This window comes from Ceratosolen solmsi, unplaced genomic scaffold (genome assembly GCF_000503995.2).
Source record: "Ceratosolen solmsi marchali unplaced genomic scaffold, CerSol_1.0 scaffold6, whole genome shotgun sequence".
Taxonomy (NCBI): domain Eukaryota; kingdom Metazoa; phylum Arthropoda; class Insecta; order Hymenoptera; family Agaonidae; genus Ceratosolen; species Ceratosolen solmsi.
Window position 1 is genome coordinate 12,654,434 of NW_011948414.1, and position 17,363 is coordinate 12,671,796.

At 21.2% G+C, this 17,363-nt stretch overlaps 3 protein-coding genes across 3 annotated transcripts; 1 reads left to right on the forward strand and 2 right to left on the reverse strand.

Moving 5' to 3' along the window:
* Positions 1 to 2,673, reverse strand: Sgf11 (SAGA associated factor 11kDa). Its single transcript, XM_011507048.1, has 2 exons — positions 1,986 to 2,673; positions 1 to 870 (listed from the first exon to the last, which is right to left on the reverse strand). The coding sequence occupies exons 1-2, from the start codon at positions 2,200 to 2,202 to the stop codon at positions 71 to 73; spliced, it is 1,017 nt and encodes a 338-aa protein (XP_011505350.1). The 5' UTR covers positions 2,203 to 2,673; the 3' UTR covers positions 1 to 70.
* Positions 2,674 to 3,568: 895 nt separating this feature from the next.
* Positions 3,569 to 5,561, forward strand: RpS18 (ribosomal protein S18). Its single transcript, XM_011507049.1, has 4 exons — positions 3,569 to 3,675; positions 4,038 to 4,223; positions 4,302 to 4,403; positions 5,356 to 5,561. The coding sequence occupies exons 1-4, from the start codon at positions 3,673 to 3,675 to the stop codon at positions 5,521 to 5,523; spliced, it is 459 nt and encodes a 152-aa protein (XP_011505351.1). The 5' UTR covers positions 3,569 to 3,672; the 3' UTR covers positions 5,524 to 5,561.
* Positions 5,562 to 5,894: 333 nt separating this feature from the next.
* On the reverse strand, positions 5,895 to 13,102 carry EndoB (SH3 domain containing GRB2 like, endophilin-B). Its single transcript, XM_011507050.1, has 9 exons — positions 12,896 to 13,102; positions 12,593 to 12,734; positions 12,194 to 12,322; positions 11,953 to 12,115; positions 11,790 to 11,853; positions 11,596 to 11,631; positions 10,892 to 11,082; positions 8,000 to 8,135; positions 5,895 to 6,007 (listed from the first exon to the last, which is right to left on the reverse strand). Exons 1-9 carry the CDS (start codon positions 12,956 to 12,958, stop codon positions 5,897 to 5,899), a joined length of 1,035 nt encoding a protein of 344 aa, XP_011505352.1. The 5' UTR covers positions 12,959 to 13,102; the 3' UTR covers positions 5,895 to 5,896.
* Between the last annotated feature and the right edge of the window lie 4,261 nt (positions 13,103 to 17,363).

Here is a 17,363-nt window from a genome sequence, read left to right on the forward strand (position 1 = left end):
AGATGGTAAGTAAGGAAAAGAAATAAAATGAAAGAGGTAAGGAAAATAATTAAGAAAAAAATAAGTGAATTTAATCAGGTTGTGAGACAGGTGAACTTCTGTCACGCTTGCCAGTCTTGCCCTTACCCTTAGATTTGGTTTCACGTTTTCTGCTAACAGATGAGGTGGAAGTAGTAGAAGTCGAATCCGCTGGACTTGAATGACATGAGCCTTCCCGATCCCACCTTGTCAAAGATTCTCTAAGTCCCTGGCCATCAGCTTCTTCAAAACCATCAACATCAACATGCAGACCAGTCCCTACCTCTTGACCAACAGTCCCATTGTTTTGACCTGCTAAAATTTCAAGATTTGCTCGCATTTCTCGGCGTTGATCGTCGCTGTGCTGGGGACAACGCATCGACCTTGTGCAAAGTTTTTTAGTGTGCTCGGAAACAACACCACAAATCTGTTGGAGAAGTGTTCTTTTATCCTCAAGAGACATGCTTTCATAGTTAGAGGGTGAAGTATCATTATTAACACCGTAGGCAAGTTCACCAAGTGCTTCAGCACCGTTTCTTTGATTAGCATTCCGTGGCTGTTTAAGTTTTTTCAGACCATTACGGTCCTTGCGCCGTTTACGCTTATCATTATTTAGGCTCCAGTCGACGTCATCGTCATCATCACTAACGACACCTCCATAACTCGTAAGATCTTTGGAATTGTTAGCTATACGTCGAGAGGCTATGCGTGAGCTGTTACGACCCATACCCATACACTTCTCGAGATGGGTAGCGAAACGACTAGCAGCTACGCCTCGTTCACAATTCGGACAATTACACTCTTGGGATTTTTTAACCGGGTGCTGCCCGAAAACATCCAAACCGGGTAAATCTATGTAAATAATACATTAATTTATCCTTGACTTATCATACATTTATATTGATATTCATTACTTGTTTTCATCTCGTTCTCATTATAAAAAATTATAAAAAATACATTCGATATAAATTAAAATTATCTTTTTTCTTATTTGATTTTATTTTATTTGATATTTATGTAAAATAAAAATATTAACTGGTACATATACTAGATGTACATTGAAGAATAGTAATAAACTTAATTAACAAATGGAATGTTTTGAATAATCTTCTAATACATACAAAAATTAACTATTTTTTTCAACATTTTTTCTTTTATCATAAATTTATGATTTATCATATGCAAATAATATAAGATTACAAACCATCTGCAAAAAATAATACAAATTCCAAGCTTAAAAGTGTATTTTTTAAATAAATATAGAATGCAAATAAGTATATCATTACAGTCTCAATTCAATAAAAATTATAATTTGTTGTTAATGTTTCAGTAAATATTATTATTAAAATTGTAAAATTTAAAGATAGGCAAGAATATATGAATTTCTAGAAATTAATTTTTTCAAGGCATATTTTTGATATTTGATTTCACAGTTAAAAAAAATATTTTATAAAAATATCAAAATACATATGAAATTATTTATAATTTTTAAAAGAGTAAATTTGAACAAATATCAACCATTAGTTGATATTGTATTATAAAGAAAATAGTACAAAGAAACTAAATTCTTATTGTTCACGAACACATTATACATTATTAATATAAATTTATACACTTTGGAATATTTGAAAATTAGTAAATAAAATATCTTACTGTTAATTTAATAAGAATATTAAATATTTATTATAATATAAATAATAAAAATTTTTAAAAAAGGATTCACATAATATTGAAAAATTTATATAAAACTATAAAAATATAACAATTTTAAAATTAATACTAACAATTAACAACTACGTTGTAATATATTATTTATATATTAAAATATATCATTGATTAAAAAATTTGAAATAAAACAAATTAAGAAAATAACCCTTTAAGACAGTAGAAAGCATATAAAATACATGTTTAAAATTAAATGTTCCTAAAAGAATATAAATATTTTCTATAAAAGTATTTATCCATACCTACAATAGTATATGATTCATCATCTGGTATGCCTTCCTCAACATCTGAACTGCCAGTTTTAGTCATGCGATGAATATCAAAAATAAAGCCCATAAGCACCTCGTCGAGTAAATCTTCAAATATTTCCTTAGTTGCTGAGTCTACATTTTCAGGCTTCATCATAAATTCAAGGAAACATCTATTCAATTCCTGAATCTTATCATTGGTTACTGACATCTTAAAAATGTGTTGCACCTCTTTTGAACTAAAAACTAACTGTTACCACCAATATTAATATAGAACTTTGTTCTATATAACAGCTGTTATACATTATTTTGTAGGGATGCTGACATGACGACAGAGAGCTAGTCTTGATTTTCTCATTACTTTATTTTTCCAAACGAAATCTACATTCTCTTTTTGTCTTCAATTTAATCTTGATTTTTCTTTTCAACATGTATAAACAATTGTTTTAGAATTATACGTTAAAAACTATAAGCAAATGTATGCGACAATAAATAATGTACATAATTAACTTCTATTAAAATCCTCTAGAACTTGTTAGCTTTGTTATAAAGTTAGTTGTGTATGCACAATTGAAGTAATAAAATAGAAAGTATACTCATGCACAAAATCAACGATATAAAATTTTGCGTACTAATAATCTATGCTGATTGGCGATAGTATGCGCGCTCGTTTTTAGTCGATAAAAGAAAATGAAATATTAAATGGGAAAATAGATTAAAATGATAGTATGTCGAGTTTGATACACTATTTGATTATACATAAATTGAATATTTGTAATAGTAATAAAGATAATAAATGTATGATGAAAAGATTTGTAAAATATAAATTAAGCTAACGAATATAAATTAATGATTATATGATATTATTTATACTGTATATTAAATTTAAAGACCATTCTTCCTCAACACTATTTAATAGAATAATGTAAACTAATTACACATTCATGTAACCACATGACAAATCCTTTTAACAGAATCCTTTGTCATTTGTTTCATTTAAATGTCTACTGTAACTGAGACTGAAATGACCTTCCTCTTATAGTAATTATTGCTTAAAGAATAAAAGTAAAATGGGTTACATTTTTTTATAATAAATTGTTCTTAAATAAAAATTAATTTATATGTAAAATTCATGTAATTATAATACGATTTATCTATATTAATTGGATTAATGACAATAAATAATGGACATAATTATTGTTATGTAAATTTTATTTTTGGGAATGGTTATAAAGAGATTGTTTAAATAATTTTTTAATTTAATATATATTTCACACTTCTTAAACGTAACACTTGTTGTATAAAAATACGACGGTTAAATTTAGCGATTGTAAATAGTATATCTTTTTGAATCATAAATAATAATTTAATAAGAAAAAAATACATATTTTAATATATAATTTTAATTTAATTTTAATCGAGAAAACAATAAAAAAATGTAGTATTAAAATATGCAATAAATGTAAAATTTTAAATAAAAAAATTATTTGATATAATTCGCTTTGGATAATATAACTTTTTTTTTATCTGTTTAAATATTCTATAAAATTTCATATTGAAATTACATATATTTTATTTAAAAATTAGTAACCTTAGACTTTATTGCGCATGTACCAAGAAGACAGTCTCTGCTACCTTGCTTAAATATAGCATACAGGCACATTTATTCCGTTTTGTTACAATGGTAAGAATTATAAATCTTAAATATACAAAACCATCTTTGATAATTAATATATTATATTTAGTGCAAGTTAATATAATTTTTTTTAGAATTTTAATATAATGAATATTTTATTATTTAAATACAAACATTTTAGGTTAGTTATTTATTAATTCGATAAAATAGGTTAAGTGATTATTATAATTCTATATGTTTATACATTATTACAATAGTTATAAAACAAATTCAATAGATTTTAAAAATATTAATACATAAATTTTGTTTCATAGTAATGATAACGTAATCTATAAATTATTAAAATAAAACGAGATTCAATCAATTGCATTTTTGTTATATATTGTTTTATTAACTATTATTTATTTTAGTCACTTGTTATCCCCGAAAAATTTCAACACATTCTTCGTGTTGTAAACACGAATATCGATGGTAACAGAAAAGTTATGTTTGCTATGACTGCCATCAAGGGTGTTGGACGAAGATATGCCAATATTGTTTTAAAAAAAGCAGATATTGATTTAGATAAACGTGCTGGTGAATGTTCAGAAGAAGAGGTAAAAACATGCTAATAAAATATCTTTACTATGATAAATATTAAAAAGATAGTAAATAAGAGTCCTACAATTTTTTAGGTCGAAAAAATTGTCACAATTATGGCTAATCCCAGACAATATAAAATCCCTGATTGGTTCCTTAATAGACAAAAGGATATTGTTGATGGAAAATATTCACAGGTAAAATATTGGAATAATACTTATAATATAAATTTATTTAATTTAAATATAAAGTGTAACTTGAAAAACCTAATCAATATAAGAATTCAGTACAAACTTATAATCATAAATTATATTCTAAACTTGTATATTATATCAAATATAATATATATTTGTATTTTTCATCAATTTTAATTATTTATGCCAATGAATTAAAAGAAATTATTAAAGAATTTCTAATTAATTAATTTTTAAATAAATAATAAATATAAACATTAAAAAAAATGTTTTTTATTTATATTGGACGAGTATTAATGCAATCCTGAGTTCATAAGTAATTAAAATTTAAAAATTTAAATACAAAAGATAAAAAGTTAAAATAAAAGGTAAAATTTGATTTTAAAAATATATAGTTTAGAGAGATTTATTGATATTGTTTTGACAATCTAATGTAAATTATTAATATGTGAATGTCAGTAAAAATTTAATTTATTGTGTTTTAAATAGATAAATAAGTTCATTATGTCTTTTATGTATATATACATTTTTCTTACATTAGAAATTAATATAAATTATAATTAAATAATTTAATAAAGTATTTGAAATTTTTAAAAATAACTTTAAAATCTTAAAAAATAATTTATTTTTAAGATAAATAAATATTATTTAAATATTTATTTAAAAACGCATATAATTTCTAAATATAAAAAAATATATTCATGTTATTTATGAAATTATGATATTGTTTCATACACAATTTTAATGATATTTGAGTTAGCATAATAACACGGTTAATTATATTTTTAATTTATAATTTGACTGGTACATTATGCAAAAATAACTGCATTTCCCTAACTTGATACAAGTTAGAAAAAATTTTGAAATGCAACATTGTATTGATTCGATAAATATAATTTTACATATATTTTTAAAAATTCATAATTATTTTATTTAATATTGTGATGTATTACAGCTCACAAGTTCTAATTTAGACTCTAAGCTACGTGAGGATTTAGAGCGTATGAAAAAGATTCGTGCTCATAGAGGTCTTAGACATTATTGGGGTCTCAGAGTACGTGGTCAACATACAAAAACAACAGGAAGAAGAGGTCGTACTGTTGGTGTGTCTAAAAAAAAATAATTTATTACTGTAAAAAAATAATAAAAATTTTTCAAATAGTAACATGTTTACTTTATTACAATTTTTTACTACATTAGATAATAAATTTAGAAGTTAAGCAATTTATTATCGAATAGATCAGATATTTTTGTCCAAGGAAGAAACATAAAATAACAGCTACTATTAATGCATGATGTAATATTTAATTTATCAAATATCTTATTTTTTAAAAATAATTATATAATACTGTACATTCAATTCTAATATCAAATGACTAGAATCTGAAAATTAAAAAATACTTGCATATCTTAAGAGAATATATTGGTAATCAAGTATTTTAAATTTGCTTAATACTTTAAATATATAATTTCTATTACAATAATATTTAGCAACGTTATTTATATGAAAGGATCTCTAAAAAAGCTTTAGGAACTCTTCCACATTGATTGCCTTGAAAACCTAGTATGAAATCATCATCTTCTGGAATTTTAGTTATGCGAATGACCTAAAAAACAGATGTAACTTTAAAAACAAATTTTATTAAAATTGTAAAATTTAAAAGAAAAAATTTACTGTAAATGCATTAAAATTTATATTTATTAAAGTACAAATATAAAAATATATTCATGTATAAAATAAAAATGTTTATATGTAATTACATAATTTTGACATTAAATATCTAAAAATAATGTAATATAGCTAATAGCAACTATAAAGCAAAACTTGAATACATTAAAATATACATATTATAACAAAATCTTTCGTGTATACAGAATACAAATGAATAGTATTACGGTGAAAATATTTAAGAAGAAATTATAATCATCTAATATATTTATACACATATAATTAAAAACTGTTTTAAATGAATATACCTTAGTTAACAAAATTAATGAATTATCTAAATAGTATTATAATCAATTTTTATCTGAATAGAGATTATTCTTCATTTTATTATAGAGTTGATGTTCATTGTTTTTATAATTATTCCTTTCATTGCAAAATCATTAATAATAATATTAATTATTTAAAACATAAAATTAATTTATTATAAATAAAAATTGTAAAACAAATATGCTTCTAATGGTAAAACTATTTAGATAATTTTTACAATATTTATAATTTATTAATATATCCAAAAATTGTTATTGAGTAATATCTATAACAGTTGATAAAATATATATTTTACAAAACTTGTATAAAGAATCAAATCAGTGTTAAAATCTGAATTACTAAGTAAATGAGCTTTAAGAGTAGTCTACTATTTAAATTTTTGTGGAATATAATTAGATAATTTCATTATCAATTATATTTAAATTATAATAGTATTTCTATAATTATATTTCAATTGTTGGATGATCAATAATATGTATGTGTACGTAAACACAATTTATGTGTACATAAACTTAAACATGCATTTCGAAAATTCTTATTAGCAGTTACAAATTCAAAGGACAATTCTATAACTTTATAACATAATATTAAAAAATAAAAATATGTATGTAATCTCTGAATACATTCTATTGGTTATCTCATAGTATCGTGATTTAAATACATAGTCAATTTTGTGATATATGTATATAAATTGTGAAATGCACTAGTAAATGATAATCATTTTATAAAATTCAACTAATGAAACGTAATGAATAATCCATACTCTCACAAAATGTCGTTTAATTACATTGTTCTTAAAGATTATTCGACATAATATATTCTTTTCGCATAACTTTTCCCTATTATATATTAATTCCAGATTATTGTAATAATTAACAGAAAATTATTGGTGGTCAAATATTTGAAGAAATAAATTCACTTTTATTCTCACAATTCTATTACTTTTATTATGTGCTCAAATAATCAATAAATTCAAATCATACAACAATATAATATAAATAAAATAGAGAATGAAATAAATTTGATAAAACTGCTTTGTTAAAATTTTAATATCTCTAAATATAATTACATTTTTCAATATTTTTATATTAATAAAAATGATTTAAAATAAATATATAATATATTAGTTTAAATTATATTAAATTTTTTAAATTATTTATTTGATACAGAATTTTCATATATACAATATTTATAAATTTATTATTTGTAAAACTATTACACTTTCGAATTTCAAAAATATAAACTTTAATAATATTAATAAGAAACTACATACTTGATCATGATTTGCTCATACAATCGTTATTAAAAGTATTAAATTAGTGCTGTATTATCAATTATTACATAATTTTAAAATCTATAAATTACAACTTAATATAAAAACAATGTAAAAAATAACATTTAAAACAAATGAAAAAAATATTAAACAGATCAAAATATACAGATGAGTATTTTATTTCCTTAAACAGGAAATAAACGCTAATTATATTATTTACACCTTATTGAAGTTTACAAAAAACTAGAAAAAACGTGCTTTTAAAAATAGATGTATTGCTGACATGCTTTTCTCTACTGTTGATCTTGTTCAAATAACAAACTTATTTACCTCATCCTGCAAAACACTTAGTTCATCTCCATTTTTTGCTTTATAGTCGAATACCACTCTAGCTTGCTGCTGACCATTTTCCATGAGCTGATTGGAATTTATTGATGTGGTAGGATGAAATGAACTCCCAGACACACTGGGAGGTTAAATTTTAGTTAAAACAATTTCATTTTTATGTAATCTTTTATTAATTTATATATTAAAAATTAATTGAAGATATATGATGCAGCTAAATAAGTTGAAATACATTTGTTACCACAATTTTCTATATCTATATAAATAATTTCTATAATTTAAATATATCTTATGGTATATTATATGGTATTTAAATATATTTTTACATACTTTATAAAGTAAAGGTAAATATAGATATATATGTCTCCAATATATATATATAAATAATTTAAAATTTCTGATGTACCTTCATTGATTAGGTATATTTACAAAATAAATAATAAAATACATATACTCAATGATTGTGTGATTGATAAACAATGCATATTTTAATAGACTGCAAATTGCAAAGCATAAACACAAATTCATGATTAAAAATCAGCTAATTATTGGAACTATGCAAATACAGATGTAATAAAATATAACTGTAATTTAAATAATAAAATTTTTAAGAGTTGTTATTAAATTATTACAAAACGTAATGTACAACATGCATTGATGTGATAAGTTAATACAAAAGAGTTATTCATTATTAGTAAATAATTACTTTTATTATTATAGTTAAATTATTTGGATTAAAATAAAATAAAGAAAGAATAAAGAACAGTTTAGTAGATTAAAAGGGAAGTTTCCAAAATTGTTATTGTTATTCTTCTATTACATGAATTGACTAATGTCACAAGTAGATAATTATTCCATAAAATAAAACTGATAAATATTGGTAAAGTGTAGGAAAAGTAAACAAATATTTTATTTTGAACATTTTCAATAGAGCTAATAAATTAAAATAAATGTTTTTATTATTTTATTATAAATTAAATTTTTGTTCTTCTGTATACTGTAATTCTATAAAAGCTATAGGTTATTAAGAATTTAATTACAATTAAAGAATACAATCTGTAACTACTATTCTTTATATAGAATTTTATTAATATTTTGTTAAACTTTATATAATCTATAATGTAATTAAGAATACAATTATCTGCATATATACAATTTACAAATAATTCTATCTTTGTATGAATTAAAGAAAAATAATACAATACAAATAACAATATATATTAAATATCCTAGTTGAAGCTTAAATAATTCTGAATAAAATTATTAAATATACTGTTATGATTATATTTGACATAAATTTAATATAAAAAATGTAGTATTTTGAATATTTTATATTATATAAAAAGATAAAAAAGTCTATTCATATTTAAACAAAATTAAAAAGATTTTTGGAAATAAATTAAATTTTTTTAATTTTGAAGAATGAATTTATTCAAAATGGAATAATTAAATTCTAATTTTTTACTCGTTTTTTACAATAATTTTAATTTAATATTAGGTAATATCTAATAGTTTTTACAATAATTTTAGTTTAATATAATGTAATATTTAATAGTTTTTACAATAATTTTAATTTAATATAAAGTAATATTTAATAGTTTATACAATAATTCTAATCCAATTATTTACCAGTTAATCTCTGTAATACCCACTCAATTATAAATAAGTATGCATATTTATAAATACATACAACTACTATTCTTCAATAAATACATAAATAACAAAAATAAAAAATAAAAAATAATAAATAGACACTAATAATAGTGATAATAATATTGTGATTAAACTTTATTAATTAAGAAAAAAGACTAGATTTTAGAAACATTCATGTCAAATGTAGCAGTAACATAAGTAGATCCAATAAAAGACTGGTGAGTGGGTAAGTTTTGGGATATTGTGGGTGAAGGGGTTAGCTTGATCACTTCGTCACTGTTGACTTGCAGCACAGGACTTGGTTGATGTATCCTGTAACCCCAAGCATGCCAGCAATCAAAGTATTATATGAGAAGTAAAATTGAAAAATTTATATTTAGATGTAATATAAAATTGATGTTGATTAGTAGAGCTACATAATGTAATACTGGCTATACAAACAAGTTTAATTATTTATAACTGATAAATACTACCATGCAGGGTTTATAACAATAAATTAATTGAAAATTTAATTTAACACAAAAAATATGAAATAAATAAAATAAAACATAATAATTTTGTAAAATTTATAAATAAAATTAAAAATTAGTATCGATGTATAAGTATAATTAAGACAATATTATAAAAATTTGAAAGTCCTTCAATTATTAATGTATTATAAGATTTTATGTGAAATTAAAAATAATGATTTATAAATATATGTAATTTTTTTTTATATTTATTGCAACAATATTGAATGAAGAATTAATAATTTCAGTTCATTCATCATTAAATTTTTCATATAACAAAACAGAATCATCTAATATTCTTATAAAATAATAATTAGAAAATTATTTAAAAATTAATCATTAATCCTAACTATTTAACTATTAAAATATGTTTTCTTTATATACTAATAATGCCATTTTCAATAAGAAACCATAAAACAAGCACAACTGTAAATGCATATTACAATGTTTATAATAAATAACGTTATTTTTTAATACATGGTCAAATTACTAAATTTATACAGAATTTTCACGAATGAGTAATGCATAATTTAAATATCAACAAAATATCAATAAGTATGTAATGCACCACTTTTAATCAATAAAACATTACTCACTCGGATCACTCCAAAGTAGGAAAACTATATTAAAAATAATACAAGTAAAATATGATAGTAGTACAAAATAATTTTGAAAATTTTTAATAAATATTTATTCAAATTAAAAAGATAATTACCCTGCTAGTTCTCGTTGTAATTCTTGCATTGCTGCATGACACTGTGCATAATGACGAGTTTGAGCCTCTACAAATTCATGTAAACAACGAAGATGACCAGCTTGTGAACTTGACACTCCTTCTAACAATAGTTTAGTAATTTCTGCTTGTCGATCAAATTCTGATTGTGCTACTCTAAGCTCCCTCTCTGCCTAAGTATAGAATTAAATATTTTATATTTTTATTTTAAAAATTTTCTATTTAAGACTGTAGAAATGACAAATTTGAATTTTAAATAATTACCTAAGAAAAACTATGTTAAAAATTCAGTATAATAACAATTATTTTAATTGGATAAAAATAAATATATTATCTATGTATTTAAAATTAATAATATTACAAGTAGTAATTATTTTTGTAATTAATTTATTCAATTTTTTAAACATCGAAATTTAATATTTTTAAGTACAATAACTGAAAATTTACTTGATTTTTTGTTTTCATTTTTGTCAGTATACTGAATTATTAATAACATTATATCATCAGTTATAATTTAAAATGATTTTCTACTCAAATAAAAAAAAAACAATAATAACATATAACATGAAACTAATATATAACTTTATAATTTCATAACCAAACAAAACTTTCATGCTTTATAACTTATAAATTATAAAATTAAAAAATAACTACTATATGTTTAAACAGGTCAATTTTACTAGTACCTGATCAAGTATTACTTCAGGAGAAATACCGCTTTCCTATTTAAGGTAACAAATATATGTTCATATATATCTTGTTTACACACACTCAGGTACACATTCATCCATTTCCTCATTCATATATACATAGAATTGAGATTATATATATGTATACAATAAAAATAAATTAAAATATCAGTACTTATAAATAAACTTACACTTTGTTGACCTAACATACTTCTTGCCTTTCTTACACGTTTCTTACAAGAATCCAAATCCAATCTAAAATATCAGTATATAATACAAATTATTAAAACATGTACAAATTTTTTAAATTATATTATCTTAGCTAATATTATTAACCATCTAATTTAAATCTACCTTTTAATTTCCAAAATAGACATTTCTTTACTAATTGTCTTCATTTCTCCATCTAAAAATTTCCGTAATGGTTGTATATAACAATTAGCTGCTGTTCCAATAAAATCTCTCTCTATTTGTCCCAATTTCTGTTGGCAATGACCAACTTTAATTAAAGCACTTCCTACAAAAATAAAAACAAACAAATAACAAATATTTGATTTGTTAAAATATTAAATATATAAAAATATAAGCAATTCACCATAAGCAATCCCTGGTCCAAAATCATTACCAGCTTCAATCATATCTATACCAACATATTCTAAATTACTAAGCCTATTAGGTTTCTTTTTATCAATTTTTTCATAAAAGAAATCTTCAATTCTATTTCCTATTAATTAATAAATATTCAATTATTCATTTAATTATATAATAAATTAAATATATATTTTTAGATGATAGTATATACATTTATGTATATATTAACTAACATATTATTTATATAACATTAATGTTATATTAATAAATTATATAGATAATTACATATTTAATATATAATAGAAAAGATTGTTTAATTATTTATATTGGTAAAAATAAAACAATATTTCCTATAAAGTTAATGATATAAATACTTGGCTTATTAAGAAAACAACTAGATTACCAGGATTTGGTGTTAACATAGCTTCCATATTCCGTAGAACTTTTTCTGTCCAAGATTTTGTTGCATTTGCTCGATCTGCTAAATGTTCAAAGTGGGCATCAAGCTCTGTTTTCTCCGATGTTCCTAAAGTTTCTTCAGTGAGCTAAAAGAAATAAGTACAATGTTTAAATAAAAAGCTAAATCTATTACAGCAACGAATATGATCAATAATGGAAAAATAAAAGGTCAACAGTAGGTATTCAGTAAAACCACATTAACCAAAACAAGTCTATTTTTCCGAAAATATTATTAAGGTTTCATTACCTGAACAACCCTGCTAAGGGCTACACCAGCATCTTTGACTAATTTTTTAACATTAAAATCCATTTTATACGAATCCTTGTGAAAAATTTTACATACGCACAGTTTTTATATTTTCACTGACTACTAAACTCCATTCCACACTATTGATCCTGATTCTCTATCCTTCCGAATCGAGGCAGCACGCAATTTATGCGCGAGATTTAAATATTAATTATTAATACTAAAAATAATACAATATTAACATTTTCATGATTATGCAAATAAATATATAAAAACTATTTATAAATATTGTAAAACTAAATAAATTAAGAAATATTAATACATCTGTTTAATTATGTTTATTAAATAGTTAATATATTTTAAATTATTGAATACATTTTGTAAAAATAAGTAAAATTTAAAGGAAAAATGAAAATAATTAAATTTACATTTATTAATTTAAAAATTACCAACATGTCATGAAAATGTAATTGATTATATAATCTATAAATTCAATATACTAAAAATACACTATTTTTTAGAATGAAATTATAGTTATACGTAAACATAAATAAAAAAAGTGTTTTAAAAATATTATTATTAACAATATTTTTTATAAATAATCCTCGTCTTTATCTAAATCGTATTATATATGTTGTGTGTAGAATAATCCAATAATTTAAACATTTATATATATTTAATTTATATACATGCATATTAAAATACAATAATATAATTTAATGCAATGTAATTAGCAACTCATTTCAATATTATTTTATTTAGTATTCTTAAATTTTTGCATTAATAAGGTTGTTAATTTTATAAATCAACTAAATAAATAGCATATTTATATATTAATACTGATTCAGATGATTCCAGGATAATGTTTTCAAAATATTCAAAATAAACCAGCTATTTCATTAGGCAATGAAAAACTAAAATTATTATCAAATGCAGATTATCTTTTTTTTTCATTTTATTTCAATAATTTCAATAATTTTTCAATAATTTTTTTTTCTAGAATATAAAAAATTAAAGTCTCTTAAGAACTTACATATATATTTATATCTAACAATATCAAAATATCATTATTTCCACAAACATTTCATCATTAAAAAGTTTCTTCGATTTTTAAAATAAATCATTTTCATACGATATTATAACTATAAATTACTAACTATACAGATCACTGTAATAGTTTATAATGAATAATTTAGATCTTTCTAAATGTAATGTAAAAAAACCTCGTGTTTAATGCCAGATTTCTTAAATGCGTCTAATTACATTTGTAAAATTCCAATTTAGCATTTATAAAAAATATATATTATATATTTGATTAGAGTTACAAGACATTTTTAGATGTGCATATTAACAAAAGCAAAGGAAATTAAAAATTTAATTTTTTACTTTCTAACTACAAACATTTTATGGCAAAATCTGACTAAAGATGAAATTTCAAAGATAAATATTAGTTTCGCAATTACAATGATTCCATTTATATTAGAATAGGCTAGAGTTTATATTTATATTAGATTATTTATATTAGAATAGCACCGATTTTCTCTCTTACTTAAATAGAACGATAATTTTTATTACCAAATGATGTTTATTATCTTGAAATAATTTGTAAATTTATTATAATTAAATACTAAAAATAAGATAAAAAAAGTTACCTTACACATTTTAGATACACCTTGACTTGTCTATTTGAAAATTTCCGATTTGAATCAATCAATCGAAATCATTATAATTATAATTTATTTAATATTAATAACGTAGAAAAAGAAGCACTTTAACATTCATTCCATCTGAATTAATAAAAAAAATAATATACGCATTAAAAAATCTTGTCAATAGAAATAAAATTAATTAATACTTAAAATATTTATTATATTATTCATCATTATAGCTAAATATATATATATATATATATATATATATATATATATAGTAAATATATATTTGTTTTTATTTAAATATTAATTATTTATATTTTTATTTATGCTTCAATTTATTATTTATTATAATCGAATTTTTATCTTGTAATAAATAATTGCATTATATTTATTTATCTATTTTTAAATAGTAATATTATCAGTATATATATGCATAATTATATATGTATAATTTGTAAAGGACGAATAACTTTCATGCACAACAGCTTTCAATATGAGAAGTTTATTAATTTATACTCAATAAAGGATGTTACTTACAATGATCTCACAAAACTGGGATGTTATAATGATATTCTACAATAATAATGATAATAATTATATAGTCATTAATTATCAATAATGTAAATAGTTGATTATTTGAAAGGTAAATATTAAAAATACCATAATCTAAAACAATAAAATTCTTATGATTATATATAACAGAACACTGTTATCATATCATGTAAAGTACTACATTTCTTGAAAATAAATAAGTTCAACAAAATATATAGTTATACTGCATTAAGTAAAATGCATTTTAAAAAAGACATAATTCACTTGTGTATTTCTTTTATTTAAGTACTGAAATTATTAAATCGTCCTATTCTAATAAGAAATATCCACTGCTTTTTAAAATCAGACATTTACTAATTCTAAAATAAAATTACGTAATCGCAATTTTGTCATTAGATAATAAAAACGTGCGGAAATAACATTATTTTATAGTAAAAGCATTCATTTACTATATTTACAGGGGGTTATATAAATTGAACACAAATATTGTTGAGACTCATACATGATAGCTTTACACATTAATTTATTTTATTTGGAAACACTAATTACAAATCAATTTTTTTTTACAAAACTGACAAATCCTTAATAATATATCACTTTAAAATTATAAATATATAAAGTTTTATATAGGTAATATTTCAATTTTAAGTCATAAAATATAATTAATAAATATTTGATTTAAAGTTTTTCATTTAATCTAATTAATTTACATTTATATGATCTACATAAAGATTTTTCTTATTATTAAAGTTTTTTAATAATGCATATATAGTGTGTATCAAATGTTGAATTCATATTTTAGATAAAATTTTAGAATTCTTAAATTTTTGTATTTTATTAAAATAAAATTTGTAATTATTATGATTTATAAAAATATAATAGAAAATAAGCTTTTGCCAACTTACTATTACAGTATTTTTTAGCATTAATAAGGATTATCAAAAATTCTTTTATGAATTATAGTTTTAACATGTTTTCACTAAAAATATATTGTTTCCTGTCTTTTTATATAATCTGATATGTAGTGATCTATATTTTTTAGTTGTAATATCCAATATATTAAAACTTATTTCTGTTACAGATACTTAAAAATTTTTATTATAAATGTAAAAATGATCAAAAGTTTAAAATATAAAGTAAAACGTTAAAATGATTTATAGGTACAAAATTATTTGACAAGTGTGATTAATAAAGAAATATACAGTACATATAATTTAAAGTACTTTATTATAAATAAAGTACACTTATATGGATTTAGGTTTAACAATAATTAATAATAATTACAATATTTAACATAGTTTAAAGTGATTTGTATTTATAATTTAGTTTACAGGCACTTGTATTTTGTTTCATTCCCATGTGTAATCTATTATATATATACACACACACATATACACACAATATAATATTAATTATTACAATCATAAAAATTATCTGTCAATTTGATAGTAATGACAATTATAAAAGAAAAAGTATAAAAAATATTAATAACAATAGAAGATCATTTAACATGGGATAAATATACATTTGCTTTTAGTAATTTGAAACAGTTAACAAAAGCAATTAAAATTTACTTAGTTTAATAGGAAGATCTCTTATTGTGAAGAATTTTTCAATGTTAATACATGGATTTTCTGAAGTAACATTGCTTAAACCCATCAAATTTTGTTGAATATTTGTATTTGTATGCATGCTATATAGGAGAAAGTACTTGCCTTAAAAAATTTACTGTAAAAGGTATACGGTTGAATCTCTGGCGAGATATATATAGCAAAAATGCATTACAATTCTCTCTCTTTCACTCTTTATATCCCGATTTTTCATATTTTTTTCTCATACGCATATGTATTCAAATATATATCTAGATGCATATAAAATATTGTATATAATTTTCTTATTTTTATTATAAACCCATGTATTTAATAGGACAGTTTTTTGCAATACAAGCTTGAAATATTCATCCATCCATCCACCTTTCCATTAATTCGTACAAGCATACAATATGTAAGCATATATAAATACATATATATATATACATAATACATATTTATATGTATGTAAAATCTATAAAAATTAATTACTTATTAATACTGTGCCGTATAACATGTCAACATTTACTTAACAAATAACATGTTATCATTCACTTTTTTCTTTACAAGAAATATTCATCTTCTTTTTTAAACAATGATTAACTAATGTTTTTCATTCACAATGTAGAATAGAAAAATTTAACAAATATAAACTTTAATATAACAAATACT

Excerpts from the sequence above, each read along its gene's own strand:
- Sgf11 (XM_011507048.1), bottom strand. The coding sequence starts at position 2,202 with ATGTCAGTAACCAATGATAAGATTCAGGAATTGAATAGATGTTTCCTT. Across the intron at positions 871-1,985 it reads TGAATCATATACTATTGTAG|ATTTACCCGGTTTGGATGTT; the intron begins GTATGGATAAAT and ends TTATTTACATAG.
- RpS18 (XM_011507049.1), top strand. Across the intron at positions 4,224-4,301 it reads GTGAATGTTCAGAAGAAGAG|GTCGAAAAAATTGTCACAAT; the intron begins GTAAAAACATGC and ends ACAATTTTTTAG. Across the intron at positions 4,404-5,355 it reads TTGATGGAAAATATTCACAG|CTCACAAGTTCTAATTTAGA; the intron begins GTAAAATATTGG and ends GATGTATTACAG.
- EndoB (XM_011507050.1), bottom strand. The coding sequence starts at position 12,958 with ATGGATTTTAATGTTAAAAAATTAGTCAAAGATGCTGGTGTAGCCCTT. Across the intron at positions 12,323-12,592 it reads TATGTTAACACCAAATCCTG|GAAATAGAATTGAAGATTTC; the intron begins GTAATCTAGTTG and ends ATTAATTAATAG. Across the intron at positions 11,083-11,595 it reads CTGAAGTAATACTTGATCAG|GCAGAGAGGGAGCTTAGAGT; the intron begins GTACTAGTAAAA and ends TTCTATACTTAG.